This window comes from Drosophila gunungcola (assembly GCF_025200985.1).
Source record: "Drosophila gunungcola strain Sukarami chromosome 2R unlocalized genomic scaffold, Dgunungcola_SK_2 000006F, whole genome shotgun sequence".
Lineage (NCBI taxonomy): Eukaryota > Metazoa > Arthropoda > Insecta > Diptera > Drosophilidae > Drosophila > Drosophila gunungcola.
The window spans coordinates 4,769,864-4,792,638 of NW_026453168.1; the positions used below are offsets into that span (position 1 = coordinate 4,769,864).

General features: G+C 43.2%; 4 protein-coding genes across 9 annotated transcripts; 2 read left to right on the forward strand and 2 right to left on the reverse strand.

The window, feature by feature from the left end:
• The first annotated feature begins 5,648 nt into the window (after positions 1–5,648).
• LOC128255073 (uncharacterized) lies at positions 5,649–8,697 on the forward strand. Its single transcript, XM_052984558.1, has 2 exons — positions 5,649–5,806; positions 8,172–8,697. The coding sequence occupies exons 1-2, from the start codon at positions 5,747–5,749 to the stop codon at positions 8,544–8,546; spliced, it is 435 nt and encodes a 144-aa protein (XP_052840518.1). The 5' UTR covers positions 5,649–5,746; the 3' UTR covers positions 8,547–8,697.
• On the reverse strand, positions 5,898–8,002 carry LOC128255074 (uncharacterized). The gene is made up of 4 exons (XM_052984560.1): positions 6,942–8,002; positions 6,780–6,842; positions 6,549–6,722; positions 5,898–6,089 (listed from the first exon to the last, which is right to left on the reverse strand). The coding sequence occupies exons 1-4, from the start codon at positions 6,943–6,945 to the stop codon at positions 5,989–5,991; spliced, it is 342 nt and encodes a 113-aa protein (XP_052840520.1). The 5' UTR covers positions 6,946–8,002; the 3' UTR covers positions 5,898–5,988.
• Positions 8,698–8,751: 54 nt separating the features above from the next.
• Positions 8,752–17,587, reverse strand: LOC128255068 (polycomb protein Asx). Of its 6 annotated transcripts, none has more exons than XM_052984546.1 (11): positions 17,395–17,580; positions 15,978–16,289; positions 14,990–15,920; positions 14,317–14,929; positions 14,160–14,252; positions 14,030–14,095; positions 13,160–13,962; positions 11,676–13,103; positions 11,292–11,612; positions 10,962–11,223; positions 8,752–10,301 (listed from the first exon to the last, which is right to left on the reverse strand). In XM_052984546.1, the coding sequence occupies exons 2-11, from the start codon at positions 16,208–16,210 to the stop codon at positions 9,955–9,957; spliced, it is 5,097 nt and encodes a 1,698-aa protein (XP_052840506.1). In that variant the 5' UTR covers positions 16,211–16,289; positions 17,395–17,580; the 3' UTR covers positions 8,752–9,954. The 6 variants fall into 6 exon arrangements, with proteins under 6 accessions (XP_052840506.1, XP_052840507.1, XP_052840508.1 ...); XM_052984547.1 differs by lacking the exon at positions 17,395–17,580 and adding an exon at positions 17,116–17,211; XM_052984548.1 differs by lacking the exon at positions 17,395–17,580 and adding an exon at positions 16,671–17,059.
• A 287-nt stretch (positions 17,588–17,874) lies between these two features.
• Positions 17,875–22,722, forward strand: LOC128255069 (cleavage and polyadenylation specificity factor subunit 1). Its single transcript, XM_052984553.1, is given in 6 exon segments — positions 17,875–18,844; positions 18,920–19,483; positions 19,558–20,043; positions 20,109–21,542; positions 21,544–22,408; positions 22,411–22,722. Coding segments are annotated over 6 exon segments (4,365 nt in total). The 5' UTR covers positions 17,875–18,010; the 3' UTR covers positions 22,593–22,722.
• The last annotated feature ends 53 nt before the right edge of the window (positions 22,723–22,775 follow it).

Consider the following 22,775-nt stretch of genomic DNA (forward strand, 5'->3'; position numbering starts at 1 on the left):
ATGTTTCCCCCAGTGCTTTCCTGATGTCGCTGCTCCTGACTATGCATGAGAACGAGTGTATCCTTGATGTTTTAGGATTTTATTTGCTGGCTTAATAAAGGCATCAGGCAGCAAGTACCAAGTTCCAAGTACCAGGCCGAAAACCGGCCTGAAGTTTCAATGCACTCGTTCACCTCTCCACCTCCATCTTAGCCCTGCCTCACTTCCGGTTTGGCAATGTTGCATGATGCAGCCTAAATTGCTGCCTCAATTACACATGTCTCGGTACCTGGGTACCTGGGTATCTCAGTATCTCAGTATCTCAGAGTCTGAGGGTCTGGATTCGCCTGTGTGCGTTTGCAGGGTCAATGCTGTCTGACAGCCGGCACAGCTCTTCAACTTTAATGCGATTTTAAAGATGCACACAACGCCGAGGGCTTTCAAGAAATGGGTACCTAACTACTGATGAGGTCGTGACACGAATGGTTTATTAACATATTCAATGTTTCATTTTGGCATCTTTAAATTACGTGTATTTGTTTTAAAATTAAATTAACAAATTTCGCTTACCGAATTTTCTATAAAGTTTAAGCAAATGAACTGAATATTAATTCCTGAATTAAAAGTCGGAAATAAACTATCACTTTTGATGAACACAATTTGATGTGCGAAATTTAAAAGCGAAATGAAATCCATAATGATCATAATTCCAAATGTATCACTAAAATTTTAATTAATCTCTAACTAACAATTTCACAGAATTATTTTCCTCTTTTCAAAGTCTAAACAATGCTTTTTAAAATACCCGAAAACCCCTTGCTCTGCCCAAACAAATGCAAATTTGCAGGAACGGAATGCACTTTTAGATGCGCTGGCCATTTGTTTTGTGTCCTGACTTAATTAACGCTGACTTACTCATGTTGCCAGGACTCGTACACCCGGAATCCCGCGATTGCCGCTCCTTTTAACCCCCCAGGGCTTCTCCATAAGTCGCTGGCTGGCATTGTTGCTGCCTTTTGTTGATAATTACTTTTGATAACTTGGTTCTCTCACTTAGTGAGTCTGTCTGTTGTTGTCGTCGTTTTCCCCCTTTTCCACCAGTTTTTCATGCGTTTTCCCCGTTTCCCCTTTATCACGCGGTTTTTGGGTTATTTCATAGTTGTTGCTGGCGGTTTTTTTCCAGCCGGCTGGCATATGGCGCCATTGCAGAGCTTATCAACAAGCTTTCGCACAAGCTTTAGTTTTAGTTCCCATCCGAAAGGCCACTCTCCTCCTCGCGCCTTTGGCAACTGACTGGGCTAAGTGCTCCATAAGCCTTGAGGTAGGTCAAGTAAAAAATTTCAACCAGGCTCGAGAAGAGTGCCAACTGCTGTGAATAATGCAATTATCATGGAGTAAAGCTGCGATGCAAGACCATGAAATATTAACGGAGAGATGAACGGAGGGTAAAAGTTGCTAGTGATACGGCATTTAAAGTTAGGAATTCTAGTTATAGCTTTACATGCGGATTGTAAAGGTTAATATCTTGATGGCTTCGTTATAGTTCCGACTTGAAGATAAAGCATTAAAAATATTTTAAATTCTTATACGTTTATTTTTTTTAAGATTTATGTTATGGTGTAAAAACTTTAGTTCCAACTACTTTTACAAATTGGGGCGTGCTCTAGCATCTACATACATTAGAAAACCTATATTTAAATTATGTATAAATTAGATTGTTGAAGAACTTTCTAATTTTAGTTAAATAAAATATCGATGACAGAAATTGGTTAGGAAGAACAGGACATAAAAAATAAAATAGGTATGAAATCACAAAACGTTATTTAAGAATAACATGATAACGCTGTTTAAAATATAAAAAGATTTTTTCGTTTTCACCAACCTTGAATTAGAGAAAACAAACACATTTTTTACCCGAGGTAAATGCAGTTAGGCAAAAATTTGTAAACTAGTGTCACTCAAGAATAAGAATGAGAATTTTCTAAATTTGGGTTACTTCAGATTAATAAAGTTTCGTTTAAAATATAAAAAATCATTTTAAATTACAAAATTCGTGTCATAGTGTGAAATTTTCATAAAATCAAATGTGGTTTCGAAAGCGAAAATTCGATTTGGGGAGCTACATCGAAACATTTCTTATTTCATATTTTCTGCATTTTTGTTGGCTTAGGAAGTGTTTGGCCCAATAATGGTTGCCACTCTATTTACATATTGTAACGCTCCCAATTTTCTTCCCTATCCCCCAGTTTCACAGCTTGGCATGCAAATTTGTGTGTCTGTGCATAATGTACCCCGTTGTTGTCGTTGTTTCTGGATACTTTTGTCTCGCACATTTGCTTTTATTGCATTCCTTTTTTCGCACGCACGAGGCCTCAAGTTTTTAGCTCGCACTCCTCTTCTAAATGTCAGCTGTCAAATATGTACACTTGCCCGTACCCATCTTATATCAATATACATACATATATTTATTCACATATTTACTATTTAAACACTTAAAGAAAACATTAGAAGCTTGTACTTCAAAATATTAAAAAAATAAAAAATTGAAACAAATATTTGATAAATTATGAAGTGATTTTAAAATTTAAATCAATAAAATGTAAGCAAATGTTAAACTTTTATACAACAGTATAAATTCAAAGTCTTAATAAAAATAAATAAATAAATAAATATAAGAAAAATATTTTAATGGGGTTTTTCTCTGAGTGTAAATAAAATGTTTGAAGAGATTTAACAATGTTGTTGTCCTATATTTTTCTTTGTGTACATGAAGATATTTACCATGCATATTTTGAAACGTAAGTCGGTTACTTTTGCCGGTGTCCTTGAAACTGACATGTGTGTGTGGGTGTGTTGTGTCTGTTGCCAAGTGTGTGCCTTTATGTGTGTGGACAGCTGTTAAAGTGACAACATCGCATTGAAAATTTATGCGATTGCTTATAAATCGGATTTATTTTGATATGCAGGCCAGTTATTCATTGATGATACCGGCAAGTTCCAGAAGCGAGCTTAGACCGCTCGTATAATTAAAATTAACAGTGTGCTAAATTTTATTAGCCTGTTTAACTGACTGAAGCTGAGAGAACTGACCAATAAAAAGTAATTTAATTAAATAAACTATTTTACATAAAAAGGCAAAGCTAGTTGGGATTTAACCAAAGACAACCCATGAATTAAAAATAAAACCACTAGATGTATAGTTACAAATTGATATTGACATATATTCCAATCAACCTCTGACCCATATTTCCCTAATGAAAATAAAAAGACCCACTTAGTTTAATTTTTCACACACGCCACTTAATCACAATGGAAACAAGTTGATGGATATCAGACCAATTATTCAAATCATTAACATAATTCCGATTATACGTATGAATCCGTAAGACTGAATAAAAAATGCAAATCGAAAGGTCATTGAATCGCCCACAAAAGCGTACAGAAACTGGAGTCGCCCCGATAGACAAAATTTGTATGGCTTGCCCATAATCACAAATAAATAATTAACAAATTTTGATTGAAAATGTCAAATTGCCATAGCCCTGAGCTAAATCCGGGGCGCTGAAGACCCACAAGCCAAAAAATGAGTATAAAATACAAAGTAAATTTGCATAAAAGCGGCGATAAAAGAGAGCGCCAAAACAATTTGTCAATGTAACGCCCAAGAGACTACCCCTCCCTTTCATTTTTCGGCCCTCTATTTTGGCATGCAAATGAGGGGGAGGATGAGAAAGGGGAGGAGAAGGAGGAGGTGGCGATAGCGTGCTAATTTGCGAAGGCAGAGTCAAAATAGAGCCATAAATATGGCAAATGTTTGAAGTTGTTTCCTTTCCTTCCGGACCTCTTCAGTCCCCATACCCCTCTCTTTCTTTCATTGGCCATCATTAAGCCAAAACAATGTATAATTAAACATTTATCGGTAAACCAAACCGATGAGTTGAAGCGGTCTCTTACCTTGAGCTTTTCACATTGATTTCAATTCCAAGCCAAAAAACAACTCAGAAAACTCGTCCCCCATCTCGATATCATCAAATCCGAGATTCGTGCAGCAACAATAATAGTAAAAATAACAAAAAAAAAGTAGTTTACTAAACTGTTATTACATCTACGATTCATAGAAAGACCATGGTGAAAGGTGGTAGGGGGAGGCGAGTTGAAAGTGGAACGAGCGGATGTCCAACAAATAAAGCATTCGCACTGTGGGCCCCGCAAAGATAACTTTGGACCTGTCCAAATACGGCATCAGAACTTAAGGCTCTGCTTACGTGAGGAAATTCATAAGCTTCTAAAGAATTCCCTTTTTTCTGAGCTTCTACTAGGTTAACTGAGTGCATCAACCTTGTGGTGAATTTTTAATTGACCCTCAAGTGCAGCTTAAATTTGCATTAAAATATGACTACCGTAATTAGGAGCAATTTCAGCTTTTAAAGTTTTACAAGGCTATAAACCAATTGCTTTCAGATGATGATTAACAGCCATGACGCCTTCATAAAATTCAGTTTTTATTTAAATTAACACGCTTGACTAAATTAAAAGTCTTTATTGAAAAAAATTACTTAAGCAAGAGAAAAAGGGGCACAAAGCTGAATTTTAAATTCAAGTTTCTACATATTTATGACCCATATGCTACTTAAATTTTTAGTAAGGCTAAGTACGCAAATTATTAAACAGTGTATGACAATTAGATATAATTTCAGCTTCACAGACATAAGTTTATTGTGGTCAAGACAATGGTTAAACTTAAAAAGTGAGGAAGCTCAAGAAACTCAAAACTCGCAAACGTATAAAGATAGAAACCATAATTACGATTGTTTATTTAACAACCTGCTTCCCACATTTATTAGCCCATTTAACTTTGGGTTTACACACTTCCATGTTTCGCAAGAGCCAAGTTTCCCTGTTCGTTAGCAACTCCACCCGATTTCAACCAAAGCCAATAAATGGTAATTCAATTAACCTGTATCTAAATCAGCCACGAATCTTGCCCAATTTTTCCACTGTATATCGATAGTTAAGTGAGGCCGAATTGCAGTTCGAATCCCAATCCTCCAGCTGTTGTCGACTGACTGGTTATGGCGCTGCCTGATCCAAAAAATACAAAAATCGAAAAGGGTGCCCGAAACACAACGTAATGCTGTTGCTCTTACTTCCTCGAATGCGAGCACATACCTACACACACCCGATGTGCTTTCGATTTGCACAAAACTCCACATAAATTACATAAGTTGACCATAAAACCCGAAAAAAAAACCAGAGCATTTGCAGGAGAAGATGCGGCAGAATGGGTGAGGTAAGTGCACCTTTTCGGAGCAGCTTTTGGAAACTGGTTGACCAACTGACCTTGAAGCACTTTGGAGATGGGGCCGCTTACGCAATGCAACATACCCCGATTCCAGTTCGATCTTCTTCTCTACACGAAAGTCAACAAATTGCAGCTTCAGCTTCCCCAGCGTCGATTGCAAAATTACATTTGAAGTTTTTGGTGTTGATGTTGAGTTTTTCCCCCAACAACCACATGGCAGATCTTTGGCTTGTCAAAAATGTAAACACAAAACTTCGGGAGGGGAAAAAATACAAAAAATACGAAAAATTAAAAAAAAAAAATGTATAAAACACGAAGCGACGTCGCCGCCGACGCCGCTGCCTTTTGTGGCCAGGTCTCAAGTGCGATATAAAAGCCCGGCCACAAGCCGCTCAACGATCCACAGTCCAAAGTCGCTTGCAGCGAAAGACATCGAGTGCAGAGAGTTTAACCACCCCAGAAAATATGTTCAAATTCGTGTTGATCGCCAGCCTGCTGGTCGCCATCGCCTATGCAGCTCCTGCCGTGAGTGTTAACAAAAATTCACAAAAAAAAAAAAAAAAAAACATATATATATATGTATCCATAAAGCGAGACATAGACGTGACCAAGAAAGTTTTCGGGATTAAAAGTTTCCATTTAGTGACAAACAAATAAGTTTATAACGCGATGTTGCTGCCGTGTTCGTTGATGTTGCTGCGGGGTTTTCACGATCGCACGCACTTGGGTCGCTTGGTGTTGCGGTCCATTTCGCATTTCTCGAAGCTGCCGCACTTGACATTGCCGCAATAACTGCCAGTGGATCCGGCTAAAAAACAGATTTTAAAAATAATGTTAAAATTCAAGAGGATCTGAAATGGTTTTTTAAAAAATGAGGAAAATTGAAATTGACGATTCAAGTTGATTAATCAAGTTATTGGTGTATAAAACATTTTCCTTTTAAAATAATGCCCTTATGATGAGTTGCAAATCAAGCCGATTAAATCAAAATGATCTTAGTATTTATGTGTGACAGAGATCACATTCAACTCTTCTTTGAACGAAAATATTTTTTAATTTTGGGAGCCCTTATTAATAATTCATATCGATGTTTTAAAATATTCAACTTTAGAAAAGAGAGAAATTAATTCAAGGGCATATATTATGAAAATAAATATTTCATTTGAAAACCATTTGAGCCATGGCATTATTAGATTATACTTTGAATGTCAAGATCGCTCTAAAATGATCATTTTTGTTAAACATAAGTTTATTAGTAAAAACTTACTATTTTTGCTGCCAAAGGGCGATTTATCGGCTCCGGAATTTCCCAGCAAATTGGGTTGCACGCAGCTGCGACCGTTGCACAAATTCGGACAGCATTTGCCCCCGATGGCGCTGCACTCGCTGTCATGCAGACACTTGGGGGTACAGTTCTGAACCTTGGTGGATGAAGGACAATCTGCCGGAAAGGGGAGTCAATGAAAAGCTCTGGAAAAGCTGAAACACAAAGACCTACCACCCGCAGCAAGGGCAGCAACCACACAGGCAGCAATCAACAGAGAAAGAAAGCCCAGCTTAACTGCAACAACATACAATGTGATAATGTAAAAGCGAATTCTAAATGGTTCCGCATTTCATGCGAATATTTATAGCTACATATGTATATATTTGGACCTACCCATCGTGATAGTTGAACGTCCGCTTCGTTACTATAGTCAACATCGACTGGCGTTCATCGGGCTTTATATGCCCCGATCGGCGGTTTCGAGTCGAACAAGTTTTCAGCTTATTTGCGTTTGTATTTTTTCATTTTTCACTTCATTTTTTGTATTTTACCTCCACAACTTGCCTTGACGAGAGGTACTATAAAACAAAAGGAACGAAAAAACACGGACAAAAACAACAGCAAGGCACTTATCTTTCAGACTTTGAATTTACATACAAACAGGATCGGAATAAGCGATATCTGAAGACGCTACCATCAGAACAATACATGAAATTTAAGTCAACTTGACTGATAGGTGCCAAAAATAAAAACAAATTTTCCGATTTATATTTTCATTCAGTTAACACCATATTACTTATATGTGATCTTTGATAAGAAAATTTGTATCCACTGCATATACTTACCATGTCACTATAGCGTACTAAACAACCGTAAAACCCCAACCCAAAACACATGTCTAAACTACATCGACATATTTCAATTACTATTTCCGTTCATGCATTCGCACGAAAGACTAAGGAAAAATGTGTCAAATCGTCGTAATGAATTTTTCATTTCTTCTACTTTGACTTATATGATGGCTGAGTCATGCCTGCAAAGTCTACGTTTATGCGGAGCTCAGAAACCAAGATAAACCATTTTTAAATTGATTGCATAACGTGCAAATGCAAAGATAATTTCCATTTTTTTTATAATAGCGGTCTTGTAAAATATTTATGTTCTTGATATAGGAAAGAGGTGTAAACATTATTAACAGCGAAGTCATGTTATATCCGACAGACGACTATATAAATTAATAGTTTTGCGGTTCAATGGGTCATTTCAAATAACGCATCTCATTATCGACTGCAGGCAATGGGGAATCACGAGGTCTACCTGACCGAACACAAATATTAGATCTTCAGTTTAGAAACTGGTTCACTTAATATTCAAATTATACATGAATATACTTAAATGAAAAGGGGGTGTGACTCAAGCCTTGATTGAAAAACTGTAGCTAAAAAACACTGAACTCTGTTGTTTGAATATTTATTATATGGAGGTTGTTACCTTTTATTTGGATCACAATAATGTGTATTTTTTATTTTAATTCATCGGAATTTAAGTAAAAATGTATAAAACCACCAAATACTCGTAATACTCTGGAATTCTAAAAACTTATGAAACCTTTTCTATTTTCAGCGCCAAGAAACAGAAGCAGAAATGTTAGAGAGGGAGGCTATGGAGCGATATCAGAATGAAAATGCCCAATACTCGTTCGATTCCAATGTGGACGATAAGATAAACGATGGCCAAATCCGGAGGGAGGAGCAGCGTGAGGGAGGCACTGTGCGTGGTTCCTACAGCTACTTCGATGGATTCGTGGAACGCCATGTCCAATACATCGCCGACAAGGATGGCTACCGAGTGCTTAAGGACGAAATGAAGGACGTTGGCAATGGTCCTCAGTTCAATCCCGAAGGCCAAGCTGACATTGAGGGCTCCCTGATCGGCAAATACTCCATCAAGTTGGACAAGACAGACGATGAGAAGCACTACAAGGACATTCATGCCTAAAAGCCAATTGGTTGGAGGATTTCTAACATTTAGAAACGGACTGAATACTTCGTAGAGCCTTAATCTAGAGTAAAAACCTTCTGAACATACTTTAAATTTCAATTTTTTTTTCAAAATGAAATATTGACAAAATAAAGACATCTCCCGTAAATATGACTGCGTCTAAATATTGAACATTGGAATCGTTGATCGACACCTTTAACGGTTACTTTCTTGGTTTCAAATTTATTTGTAATAATGTTTATTTATTGGTTAATTTTGCGGTGAGTGCATCTAGGAGCAAAATGTTCTGTTCTTCGTTTAGGGTTTTGTTTTTGAATTTGGTTTTGGTTTTGTCACGCCATCGTTTCTTGATGATGTTGCTGTTGATTTACTGGATATAATTCATACAGGTTCCTCATACTGTCTTCATTTTTTCCGTTTATAGTTTTTGTTTACTCATCTTTTTTATAATTTGCATTGTATTTTTGTATTTATCAACAGTTTTAGCTTAATATATAGGGTCTCGTTTTGTAATCAATTACGTGTATTACATTTACGTTTATGCGCTACATGCTAAAGAAATGTGGGCGTGGAGAGTCTTAGATCGCTTGGGTGAGTGTGTATGTGTGGGTGTGTTGTTGGGTGGATAATACTAAACTTAGATAATTAGAAATAAAAGCCTAAGCGCTGGGCCCAAGCGTTTTCAAAATACATTATGAATATTTCATAAATTACACAGTAAACTAAAGTACACTTATCTAGCAATAAGTATATTGATCAAGTTCGTATATTCATGAATCGAACCAACCAAGTCACACACACAGCGAATAAATTATAAAAATATAGTCATCAGACGTAAGTGAGTCCATATGCTAACCTATTCTCGTATGTACTTCATATTGTTACACTTTAAACATAAATATTTACATTATAATTAGTTTCTTTAGTTTTAGATGCTTTACTTTTGCCTTCGATTATATTTGCTCTGCTGTAATTCAAATGATAAAATCTAAATTGAATTCTATTGTTTCATTTTAGAGTGCTTGTGATATCCTTAAACAATCACAAAAAACAACGAGTATCTTAAGGGATATGCAACAAGCACAAAATACACAACACTAGCTTGCATTTTAGGCTTAACTCCTCTTTCCTTCCTATCTTTATACAAAAAGTGTTACGAATTGCCAGTTTGTTTGCTTAGTTTACATGAATTGCAAATGAATTATAATATACATTTATGTATGGTTGCCATTGCTGCGTCTGTGCGTAAGCCTCTGCACTTGAGATGTTTTCATTTGTTTGTTGTACAATTGGTATTCGTCTTTGCTCTTTGATTGGTATAGTTCACAATTCAAACATAAGGTATCTCTCTACTGGGATCGTCTAAAGATACGGTTATCTAAGTAACTACAATACGTTATCCATCTCATCTGATCACGCAGGCGACACACAGCTTGGCCGCACCGATGCAGTCGTCATGGCAGAAGGCTCCACACTGCTGGCAGATCACCATCGCGTTCATCGAGCAGGCGCAATTGCTTGGCGTCGCTGTGGCCTCATTGCCTGGCGGGGTGTTCTCCCCACTCTGGTGCAACTGCAGCATTGGATGCTGATGCTGCGGCGCGGATTGCTGCGACTGTTGCTGCGGGTTGCTGGGCGAGGGAGTTGCAGCTGGTGTTGCGTTGGTGGTCACTATATAGTTGTTCCCAGCCTCCATGAGAGCGACGGCTGAGGAGTTGGTATTGCTGCCGTCGATGTAGGCGATGTTGGCCCCTAATTGGAAAAGGATATGAAATTTTTATTTTAAGCTAACGCCACTTAATGGTCTAAAAAACTATTATCAAATACTTACTAACAAATTAATTTGTCTAGGAAATATAAACATATTTATTAAAAAATTATTGTTTAGCAGGGGCCGTATTTAAGATTAGGTCTGACGGTAATACAATTTGAACAAAATTATCAAGGGTGGCCATGAAGTTACATGGAAAATAAAATATTTTATTTAGCCACCTTAGTTTCTTTCAAATATTTTGATCGTCTGACCTAAACAGCTAAGCAAACATTTCCAAAAAATACCCAATCTCTACAAATAAATAAACTCTTTATTTATAAAGAAATGAATTTTACAATTAAATTTACCAACAAACGGAAAATTATAAATAAAAAAAACAATGGAATATTGCAAAAACTAAAATAATATTGGAAATGTATCATATGCTTTATCGGCCCCTACGTTAATTAAACATGCAACTTGGCCTAAAATAAATTCAAACATAAAGGTAATTCGATCACGTAGGTTAATCTAACAAATCTATGCAACAAACTAATGATTGCGTGCCAATTATGGTATCTTGACCATAAGGTTGATGATTTTGTGGGTGGTGATTTGAAAGACGTACCTCGCTAACCACTAATAATACACCAATTTACCTGCAGCGATATTGCGCCGCACAATATTCGCGGCGGCGCCCACATTGCCCAGCGGCTGCGGCTGTTGACTTTGCTGCTGCTGCTGCTGCTGATGCTGCTGTTGCTGCAGCTCGTGGTGATGATGATGCAACGCATCTGTGGCGGAAATGGTTGGCGGCATAACACTGCCGCTGCCCGCTGTCGTGTCCACCGATGCCGGACGCCCGCGTCCTCCCATGGGAATGCCATTCATGCTGTGCAGCGGATTCTGAACGGTGACAAACTGAACGCACATAAAATAAGTATGGTTTATTAATGGAAATGGAACTGAGATGGTATGTTATCATTTACCTGGTTTTGATGCAACGGTGGGGCACTTGAGGCTCTAGGCGCTTGGTTGTCAGCTGCACCCACATTGGCCCGGTGCACCAGCACATACTGACCGCTGCCATTCTGGTGGATTAATGGCTCCGGGGCCACCTGCTGGGGATTTTGCACCGGCACTGGCGGTGTGGCCGACTGATGATGCTGCTGCAGCAACTGCAACTGTTGGGGGGTAGCTGTAGCTCCTCCGGGTCCGGGACTGAAAACATGCCGAATGAGCGTGGTGGGCGAGGGCTTCCTTTGAACATATTTCTTTCGCGGAAAACCACTCATTCTGGGACCAATAACCTGCAAAAAGCCAACGTTATTTGGTTCAGTTCATATTGAAAGTATCTCTCATCGAAATTCTACCTTATATACACCCGGACGACCGACACCCATCACATTCGGCGGCAGTCCAGCTGGCAGTGCTCCGGCTCCAACTGCTCCGCTGACCAAAAGCTCCTCTTGCTTCAAAACATTCTGCACTGGAGCCGCGGCCACGGCTGCGGCCACACTCCCGCTGGCCGTTGTCATGTTGGACATGGGTGTGGCTGCCACGGTTGAGACATTTAGGGCCACAGGGTTGACAGGTGTTGCCGCCGTTGTCGCCGTCGGCTGCTGATGCTGGTGGAGTATCGCTGCTGGTGGGCGCAGTTGAGCCTTGAGGTTTTCGCGATTTGGACTGTTTTGAATTACTGCCTGGCAGATTTGATAGCTACGCTCCAGATTGACCGCACCCGGTGGCAACCGGTTGCTGGTGGCCTTGCGACCCTTGCCCGTTGGCATCTTGGGCTGTAATCGTTGCTGGGCAATTGTGGTTGGCACTCCCGAGGGCGGCAGAGTTTTCATCGTCAGAACATTGGGAATCGTGGGCAGCTGCTGCATGTTGCTGTTGTGATTGCTCAGCAGCGGCTGTTGGTGCTGCTGCGAGGTTTGCTGCTGATGTGGCGGGGCAGGTACTGGCGGCGATGGCTGCTGTTGCGCGGCTGTCACAGCAACAACATTGGCGTAGGCGGACGGAATAGTTGCGGTATTTGCTGTTGTTGCTGCTGTGGTAGGCGATGCATTGGCAGGTCGCGTCACGGAGATGATATTTAATGGTTTGGCTATGAATTTAGCCTGTGTGGTGGCAGGCACAACATTTTGCTGCTGTTGTTGTTGCTGCTGCTGCATCAGATTGTTGTTGGCTGCTTGCGCCAGCAATTGTCGCTGATGTAGTTGCGCCTGTTGCAGGGCAAACTGCTGAATTTGGTGCTGTTTCTGATGCGCAGCAGCCTGCTGCTGTTGCTGCTCCAGTTGTTGCTGCTGCTGATGTTGTTGTTGGGCCAACAAGTTGGGCGACAAGAACTGTTGTGCTCCGTTGCGAAGGGCCACCGGCAATGTCTTGGGCAAGGCATTGCTACTTGTTGCTTGCTGTTGTTGTTGTTGTTGCTGCTGTTGTTGCTGCTGTTGCTGCTGAGCGGCAGCCGCTTGAAGTGTGAACTGTTGCAGAAGTTGCTGCTGCTGCTGCTGCTGGCGTTGCTGTTGCAGCAAAAAGTTGCCAATTATCTGACCATTGGAATCCACAAGAATCTGGCGTTGTTGTGGTGCACTTGGCTGAGTGTTCTGTTGACTCTGCTGCTGTTGCGCAGATTGCTGCGGCAGCTGATTGATGGTGAGACTGTTGCTGCTACTGCAAATGCTGCTCATATTGTTACTGCTGTCGTTGCTATTGCTACTGTTGGTGATCACAGTGCTGGATACCTCCATTTCGGCAGCAGACATTGGGACAGCGTCACAGAGCATCTCCTGGGCGATCTGGTGAAAAGAAAAATTTAATCTCATCTAATCTATTACTTCCGTATCAAACTCACATCATTTCCATATTCGCTGTGGGCTTGCGGCATAAACGAATGCTGAGCCAATTGGACCACATCCTGGATATGCAATTGCTGATGTTGCTGTTGCTGCTGTTGTTCCTGTTGCTGTTGGTGTTGCTGCAGTTTGTCCACTATCTCGCGCACCGCTTCATTGTCCTCATCCATTAGCTGCTGTTCCTGCTGCTCCTCCGTAATGCATTCCACCACCTCATCGTCTTCCTCCTCCTCTTCGTCATCCTCCTCGTCGTCATCAAGAACTTCATGACACACATCGTTATCCATGATGTCGTCGATGACGTCGGCATCCTGCACTACATCCATCAGATCGATAGATTCATGGTTTAAACTGCGCTGCTGATCTCCAGTTGATTGCGAGCTGCTCAACTTAATGTCGCCAAAGTTCCAATCGTGCTGCACATGCTGGTACATTTCATTGGAGTTCAACTCCATGGGCAATTCCTGTTGCTCTTGCTGTTGTTGCTGCAACTTGGCCACCGTTGAGAGCATGGCTTGGACATTGGCCAAAGTGGTTTCGGCTGCTGCCGCCAGGGTCAATGGAGTTGTGGCTGCCCCCGCCCCGACCGACGATGATGTCGTGGGCGCCGTTGTTGTTGAACCCGAATTACTGCTGGAGCACGAAGATGACATCGAAGCGGTGGAGGATGAGGATGATGTGCAGCTGGTGGATGTAATCGAACTGGCCGGCGTCGACCCAGAAATAGAGCTAGCAATGGGCATCGGTAGGTCCTCCAGCTTTCCACATTGCTCTTCCAGTTTAATGGCTGCAGTTGTCGCTGCTGCAAAAATAAATGGAACAATTAATACACTAGGTTCTTCAAATAAGAAACAGATGAGTATGATTACTGTTGGACGATGACGATGAAGTGAAGTAATTGTGATTGATGGCTGATTGATGGTCTTGGAAATAGGCTGATTAAAAGGAATTAATAAAAATTAGTGACTTATACCGACAGCTATCTTTAAGTTAACTAACCGTGATCAATGGTATCTGCAAATACAAAATCATGGCTGTTTGTTCCTGTCCTTACATCTGCCTCAGTTGAGTTTTCCAAAGGGGCTTTGGTGTCTACGATTTTGTTGTATCAGTTATTTTAGAAGGAAAACGTTTTTCGAAAAAATCTCCAACTTACCAGCTGCTAGTTCAACGCTTTGCAAGTAGCTCACAAAGTGGTTGACCACCTCCGGGTTGTTTACCAAATGTTCCGGCTTTGGTGCAGGTGGGGTAACAACAGCAATCGCTGGCTTGGCAGCTGCAGTAGCAGCAGGCGGCACCACTTCTACATCTTCCGTTCTTTTCATGGCAACGATCACTTCCTCACTGCACTGCTCAGATGGCTCAAATCTATCACAGGTACTGTTGATAAGTGGCTGATGTTGGCGATTGTGCTTTTGCTCCTCCTTGCTTTCTGTATCCCTTGCGGCATTATCCACAACATCAGCTGCTGGGGTAGCGACAACAAACCCTGACGCATTAGGAACAATTTCGATCATCTTCGGCTGCTTGCTATCCTTCGATGTGCTTGGCAGCTCGTCGGGATCGTCGTCCAAAGTTATGGTGGCTATCGTTGTGGGTGCCTGCTTGCGTTGCGAAGGACTGCTCGATGGACGTTTGAGGATTCGGCGTTGTTGTTCGTTTAACACATTACTCTGGCTGCTGGTGGCAGACGGAGCGCTCGATTTAGCTGCTACTGCTGTTGCTACTGTAGTTTTTGTGGTTGCTGCTGTCGTTTCGCACTTTGTGCTCTGCAAGTTATAAGATATTATGCCCCTCGTGTTTACATTTTAAGGATTTCATAAGCTTACCAAATCAAATTTTAATTCAGTCTCATTATCACATGTTGCTTGTTGTTGCTGTGGTTTTTGTTGCAATGTTGCTGGTGGTTTGGGCTCACTCTTAACGCTAACCGAAGGCTTCTGGTCCTTGCCATCGCCTTCGGTCTTAGCCTTGCTCCTGGCGTTCTTTTCGCCCCAGAAGGGCTCAAAGTGCTTCAGTTTCCAAGGATCCAGCTTGTTCTTCTCGCGCTCTGCCTCTGTTTTCAACTTTAACTGATTCTCGGGAGTGAATTCACCTTCGCTCAACCGCTCCCGCCATTCCAGGCAGGCTCGGGCAAAGAACTCGTTGTTCAGGCAGGAGGCACTAAGCCTTATACCCTCCGAGGAGCTGCCTCCACTTCCGCTGCCGCTGGGTAGCTCCAGCTCGCTCGCCTCGCGATCCACGCTGGGCAGCAGCTGTATGAGATTGTATTGATAGAGGGGCGGCAGTAACGAGAACGTTTGCTTGTTCAACAGCGCCCTAAGGTTGGTGGATGCGAGTATGGAGTCGGGGGTCTCCAGGTCGATCTTGCCATCTTTTGTTTGCTCAATTTGCGCCGCTGTCGTCAGCTTTTTATTGCTCCTCCGACGTGGCTTAACACTAAAGCCGGGTATTGAGGCTAGGACCTCCCGCATGGTCGAAGCTTGCGAGGAGCCGGCCTTGCTACCAGGTGAGATGGCGGATGGATAGTTGGCGGCGGCTTGAGCTTGAGCTGTGGCCGCCGCCGCTGCAGCCGCTGCTGCTGCCGCCGCCGCTGCCGCTGCAGCTGCCGCTTTGACCTGTTGCTGTTGCTGAATGCGTCGGCTGCAGATCAATCGCGGGGGCGGAGCAGAAGCAGGATTAACGGCTGGCTCTTCACTGGGCGCCATAGGCTTCTTCTCAGGTGGTATGGGTTTCACGATAATGCGTGGCAGGTGGCGTCTGAAAGGGAAAACGTTTTGAGATCTATGTGATGGGATCACTTGATTGAAAGCCAACCTCAGACTGTGCGTGTGCTTGGTAGAGGGCGACACCTCCAGCTGCTCCAGCGCAAGCGGATCCTTCTCGTCGTCGTCCACCAGATTCACGTGCTCCATTATTATGGGAGGCGGTGGAGCGGCCAACAGAGACTGCTGCTGCAGCATCGGCTGGTGATGCTGATCCGCTTGTGGAATGAGAAGTTGTTGGTGCTGCGACGTCGTCGTCGTCGTATCCGGCGTTATAGTTTTCATTGTTAATCTATCTGCCTAATCTATTTACAGCGAACTTTTGATCCATGCATCCATGTCAGGCGAGTTTCTTCCGCACATACTAAAATAGATAGGAAAAGAAAATTTCGCAAAATTAGTTATTGTTTGTGAAGGAAGTTTATGAAAACTTAAGGATATCTGATGCACGTTTAATCAATGCAAATTATTGTGAACTCGAAGGCTTCAGTGTTTTTTATTAACTTAAAGGGGTTCTCAAGGGGTTCTACTTAAACTTAATTTAGCTGGCTGTGCCTTAACCAATGTTAATTCATTTAAATATTTATAGTTCATATTTTAATTTTGTTCTTTCTCTGCTATTTCCCGGTACTACCCTCAACCAATGCTGTCCAATTTTAGCGCATGCAGCTTTCCAAATGCCAGAATAGATGGACAAACTAGTTCTGTTGTTTATTGCTCTGTTAATCCTGGCCGCTTCACTAACCTGGCCAGCAGTATTGTCCATTTTAAGGCAAAAAACTGTCTGTATAATTTTTACGTTGCGCCCTTTGTATATGTACTGCCATCTGTGTATGTATGTATGTACGTTTGGATGTGGATAGACTTGTGTGTGTGATTTATATGTAATCGAATTGCGGCTATGCGGAGATTTATACGATTTAGTTTTAATTATCGTTTTAGTTTTCCTCCAAATTTTCTGCACTCGCCAGCAAAAATCAACAAAAACAACAATGTAACTGCAACAACAACAACTACGAACGACCTGCGAAGTTGTTGGTTGGTTATATTTTTTTCTCACGCACGCACACACACACAGACATACACTGGCACAGCGTAAAAGTAGAAAAAATCGCTTTTGCTTCTATTTAAAAGCCCTCCTGCGAGTATTTAACATATTTGCTATACGGAAATGAGCTGTAATACAGTACTATCTTTTGCATAACTCCGATTTCCGCCTCGTTAATAGCTCACTAAATTAAATATTGAATGGGGGAAATGTGAATGCCAAACACACAAACAAAGCAGCTACAAAATGATTCTTTTCTAGGCTAACTATGCCGATCCCTTTCTGGCGCACGCGTTTCCGCCTATCAGGCCCAGCACCCATCCCACTCGCACACACTACGCAGAAAAGCTGCGTTTAATTGAATGAAATTGTTTTAGTTAGTACGAGCACTTCGCACTAATCACACCAACTAGCCACGCACCTTGCGTCCCGCACTCCAATTTTAAATATTTTTTCGTGGCCAGTTCTAAACGCGAAACGCTCGAATTGTTGGCTGCCAAGTCCGATGGGGTTGTTGATGTCGCTCGATACATCGATAGGCGCGAAAGTACTTGCATCCCGGACCAGGGTTGCCGATATCGATTGCGGGGGCAGGCGGAGAACTAGCTAGGAACAACTAATGGCGATTTCAATTTAATAATTACAAAATGTTGAATAAACAGGTCTAATTTGTAGAGCCAAGTTTTTCCATTTGTGTTAATATATGCGATTTTAAGCTGTTCAAAATTAAATCAGAAGGTTGCATAAAAAAGAAAACTGGTACCAAAGTTATAAGCGATTCGAAATGGCAACATTTAAAAAATGCTAAAACTAGCGACTAATTAAGAAGTAGCCAGTTTTATCTTCTACTGACTAAAAAGTAGCCAAGCTACAAGCACTGCTGCTGCGGACGCGCCATCCCTACCAATTGGCGATAACTTTTCTCCGGCAATCGATAGTTCCGCAGCTGCTGTGTTGGGCCGGCAAATTGTTTAACTTACTAAATAGTTTAATAATGTTTTAAGTAGTTGCGCCGCGAAGCAAACCAGACGACCGCAATGTTTTCCATGTGCAAGCAGACGCACGCCGCCACGGCGCTGGAGTTTTCGATAGCGTGCCGCTTCTTCAACAACCTGGAGGAGAACCTGGTGGTGGCGGGCGCCAATGTGCTGAAGGTGTACCGCATTTCGCCCAACGTGGAGGCAGGCCAGCGCCAGAAGCTGAATCCCAGCGAGATGAGGCTGGCGCCCAAGATGCGGCTGGAGTGCTTGGCCACGTACTCGCTCTACGGAAACGTGATGTCGCTGCAGTGCGTCTCCTTGGCGGGAGCCATGCGGGATGCCCTGCTGATCAGTTTTAAGGACGCCAAGCTATCGGTTCTGCAGCACGATCCGGATACGTTCGCCCTGAAGACCCTCTCGCTTCACTATTTCGAAGAGGACGACATTCGAGGCGGCTGGACGGGTCGTTATTTTGTGCCCACCGTGCGCGTGGATCCCGATTCCAGGTGCGCCGTCATGTTGGTCTACGGCAAACGGCTGGTGGTCCTGCCCTTTCGCAAGGACAACAGCCTGGACGAGATCGAGTTGGCGGATGTGAAGCCAATCAAGAAGGCGCCTACCGCCATGGTCAGCAGAACACCCATTATGGCCTCGTATCTGATAGCTCTACGGGATCTGGACGAGAAGATCGACAATGTGCTAGACATACAGTTCCTGCACGGCTACTACGAGCCCACGCTGCTCATCCTCTACGAGCCTGTGCGCACGTGTCCGGGAAGGATTAAGGTGCGCTCGGATACCTGCGTATTGGTGGCCATTTCGTTGAATATCCAGCAGCGGGTGCATCCTATTATCTGGACGGTCAACAGCCTGCCGTTCGACTGTCTGCAGGTGGGTCTAAAGAAGTCACATTAAAAGATTTCTTCCATTCAAAAGAATCTAATTTATTTGTATTCGACTTTACAGGTGTATCCCATCCAGAAGCCCATAGGTGGTTGCTTGGTAATGACCGTGAATGCAGTGATCTACCTCAACCAGAGTGTTCCTCCATATGGCGTCAGCTTAAACAGCTCGGCGGATAACAGCACCGCGTTTCCGCTGAAGCCACAGGATGGAGTTCGCATAAGCTTGGACTGCGCCAACTTCGCGTTTATCGATGTGGACAAGCTGGTTATCTCCCTCCGCACTGGAGAGCTCTATGTCCTCACACTTTGCGTTGACTCGATGAGGACGGTGAGAAATTTCCATTTCCACAAAGCAGCCGCCAGCGTGCTAACCAGTTGCATCTGCGTTTTGCATTCCGAGTACATCTTCCTGGGATCGCGTCTCGGAAATTCCCTTCTGCTGCACTTCACGGAGGAGGATCAGAGCACGGTCATTACTTTGGACGATGTGGAGCAACAGGCGGAACAGCAGCAGCGAAATCTGCAGGAAGAGGAACAGAATCTGGAGGAGATTTTTGATGTTGATCAAATGGAACTGGCACCCACACAAGCAAAGTCGCGGCGAATCGAGGACGAAGAATTGGAAGTACGTTAAAGATTATAACTTTTTTTAATTTAAAAACACTGAACTGAAATTAATTATTATTCTTTGTTCTACAGGTGTACGGCTCAGGAGCTAAGACTTCGGTACTCCAGCTGCGCAAGTTCATCTTTGAGGTATGCGACAGTCTCATCAACGTAGCTCCCATTAACTACATGTGCGCCGGAGAAAGAGTGGAATTCGAGGAGGACGGAGTCACTTTGCGACCGCATGCGGAATCTCTGAATGAGCTGAAGATCGAGCTGGTCGCTGCCACTGGCCACAGCAAAAACGGAGCTCTATCCGTGTTTGTGAACTGCATTAATCCCCAGATTATTACAAGCTTTGAGCTAGACGGTTGCCTCGATGTGTGGACCGTGTTTGATGATGCCACCAAAAAGTCTTCGCGGCACGATCAGCATGATTTTATGTTGCTTTCACAGAGGAATTCTACATTGGTTCTTCAAACAGGACAGGAAATCAACGAGATCGAGAATACAGGATTTACGGTGAACCAACCGACGATATTTGTGGGTAATCTTGGACAACAGAGGTTCATAGTTCAGGTAAACTGTTCATAATTAACTAATAATAAAAGTAGTAATTAATTTTTGAATTTTTAAATCCCCAGATCACCACTCGTCATGTCAGATTACTGCAGGGCACGCGTCTTATCCAGAATGTGCCCATCGATGTGGGCTCACCGGTGGTGCAGGTCTCCATAGCAGATCCATACGTTTGCCTTCGGGTGCTCAATGGTCAGGTTATCACGTTGGCACTGCGAGAGACACGCGGAACTCCCCGGCTGGCCATCAATAAGCACACCATTAGCAGTTCACCCGCCGTGGTTGCCATCTCCGCGTATAAAGATCTATCTGGACTATTCACAGTCAAAGGGGACGATGTCAATCTGACGGGAGGCTCGAGCAGTGGATTCGGCCACAGTTTCGGTGGCTACATGAAAGCAGAGCCCAATATGAAGGTGGAGGACGAGGAAGATCTGCTCTATGGCGATGCTGGAAGTGCATTCAAGATGAATAGCATGGCTGATTTAGCCAAGCAGTCAAAACAGAAAAACTCGGACTGGTGGCGACGCCTCCTGGTGCAAGCAAAGCCCAGCTATTGGCTGGTCGTGGCACGCCAGAGTGGCACCTTGGAGATATACTCCATGCCGGACATGAAGCTGGTGTATCTCGTGAACGATGTGGGCAATGGAGCTATGGTTCTTACGGATGCCATGGAATTCGTGCCCATTTCGCTAACCACGCAGGAAAACTCTAAGGCGGGCATTGTCCAGGCTTGTATGCCGCAGCACGCCAACTCTCCGCTGCCGCTGGAACTGAGCGTCATTGGTTTGGGACTCAACGGAGAGAGACCTCTGCTTTTCGTTCGAACACGAGTGGAGCTGCTCATATACCAGGTGTTCCGGTATCCAAAGGGGCATCTTAAGATACGCTTCCGCAAGCTAGAGCAACTAAATCTGCTGGACCAACAGCCGTCGCATATCGAGTTGGATGAGAACGAAGAGCAGGAAGAGATCGAATCCTACCAAATGCAACCGAAGTATGTTCAAAAACTTCGCCCGTTTGCCAACGTTGGAGGACTGTCTGGCATTATGGTGTGTGGAGTGAATCCGTGTTTTGTTTTCCTTACTTCCCGTGGAGAACTTCGTATCCATCGGCTGCTGGGAAATGGTGATGTACGCAGTTTTGCCGCCTTTAACAATGTCAATATACCAAATGGATTCCTGTATTTTGACACCACCTTTGAGCTAAAGATCTCTGTGCTGCCCAGCTATCTGAGCTATGACTCTCAGTGGCCGGTGCGCAAAGTACCACTGAGATGCACGCCAAGGCAACTGGTTTACCACCGGGAAAATCGAGTTTACTGTTTGATTACCCAAACGGAAGAGCCTATGACCAAGTACTATCGGTTTAATGGAGAGGATAAGGAGTTGTCCGAGGAAAGTCGTGGTGAGAGGTTTATTTACCCCATTGGCTCGCAGTTCGAAATGGTTTTAATATCCCCCGAAACCTGGGAAATAGTTCCTGATGCGTCCATTAGCCTTCGAGCCCTGGGAGCATGTCACCGCATTCAAGATCGTAAAGTTGTCTTACGAAGGTACGAGATCTGGTCTCAAGGAATACCTTTGCATAGGAACCAACTTCAACTACAGCGAGGATATCACCAGCAGAGGAAATATTCATATCTATGACATCATCGAAGTGGTTCCCGAACCCGGAAAACCAATGACCAAATTTAAGCTAAAGGAGGTCTTCAAGAAAGAGCAAAAAGGACCCGTATCTGCCATTTCAGATGTGCTCGGTTTTCTGGTCACTGGCTTGGGCCAGAAGATTTACATTTGGCAGCTGCGCGATGGAGATCTAATTGGCGTGGCTTTCATAGATACTAATATCTATGTGCACCAGATTATCACTGTCAAATCGCTGATATTTATCGCAGATGTTTACAAATCAATTAGTTTACTGCGCTTCCAAGAGGAGTATCGCACTTTGTCGCTTGCATCGCGAGATTTTAATCCGCTGGAGGTCTATGGTATCGAATTCATGGTAGACAACTCCAATCTGGGCTTCCTGGTCACAGATGCTGAGCGCAATTTAATTGTTTATATGTATCAGCCAGAGGCCAGGGAATCACTGGGTGGCCAGAAACTGCTCCGCAAGGCGGACTATCATCTGGGACAGGTGGTAAACACCATGTTCCGTGTGCAGTGCCATCAAAAGGGACTTCATCAACGCCAACCCTTCCTCTACGAAAACAAACACTTTGTGGTCTACGGCACCCTCGATGGAGCTCTGGGATATTGCCTGCCACTGCCCGAGAAAGTGTACAGGCGATTCCTTATGCTGCAGAATGTCCTCCTCTCCTACCAGGATCACCTGTGTGGCCTCAATCCCAAGGAGTACCGCACTCTAAGTCGTTCAAGAAGCAAGGCATCAATCCCTCGCGATGCATAATCGATGGAGACTTAATCTGGTCATATCGGCTAATGGCCAATTCGGAGCGCAATGAAGTGGCCAAGAAGATCGGCACGCGGACGGAGGAGATTCTTGCGGATCTGCTGGAGATCGAGAGACTGGCCAGCGTTTTCTAGACACCATTCGCATCAAAAATGTAAAGTTTTAGTTGGTAGCCATATTGTAGTTTATGTTACGAGTTTCTCAGTTGTAATTTTAGTTTTGTAACCCAATCGGAAGCCACAACAAAGTATTTTGTTAAGTAAACTTCAAAGTTATTTATGCTTTTGGGGTCGGCAAGGAGTCTTTAGTCGGAAAGT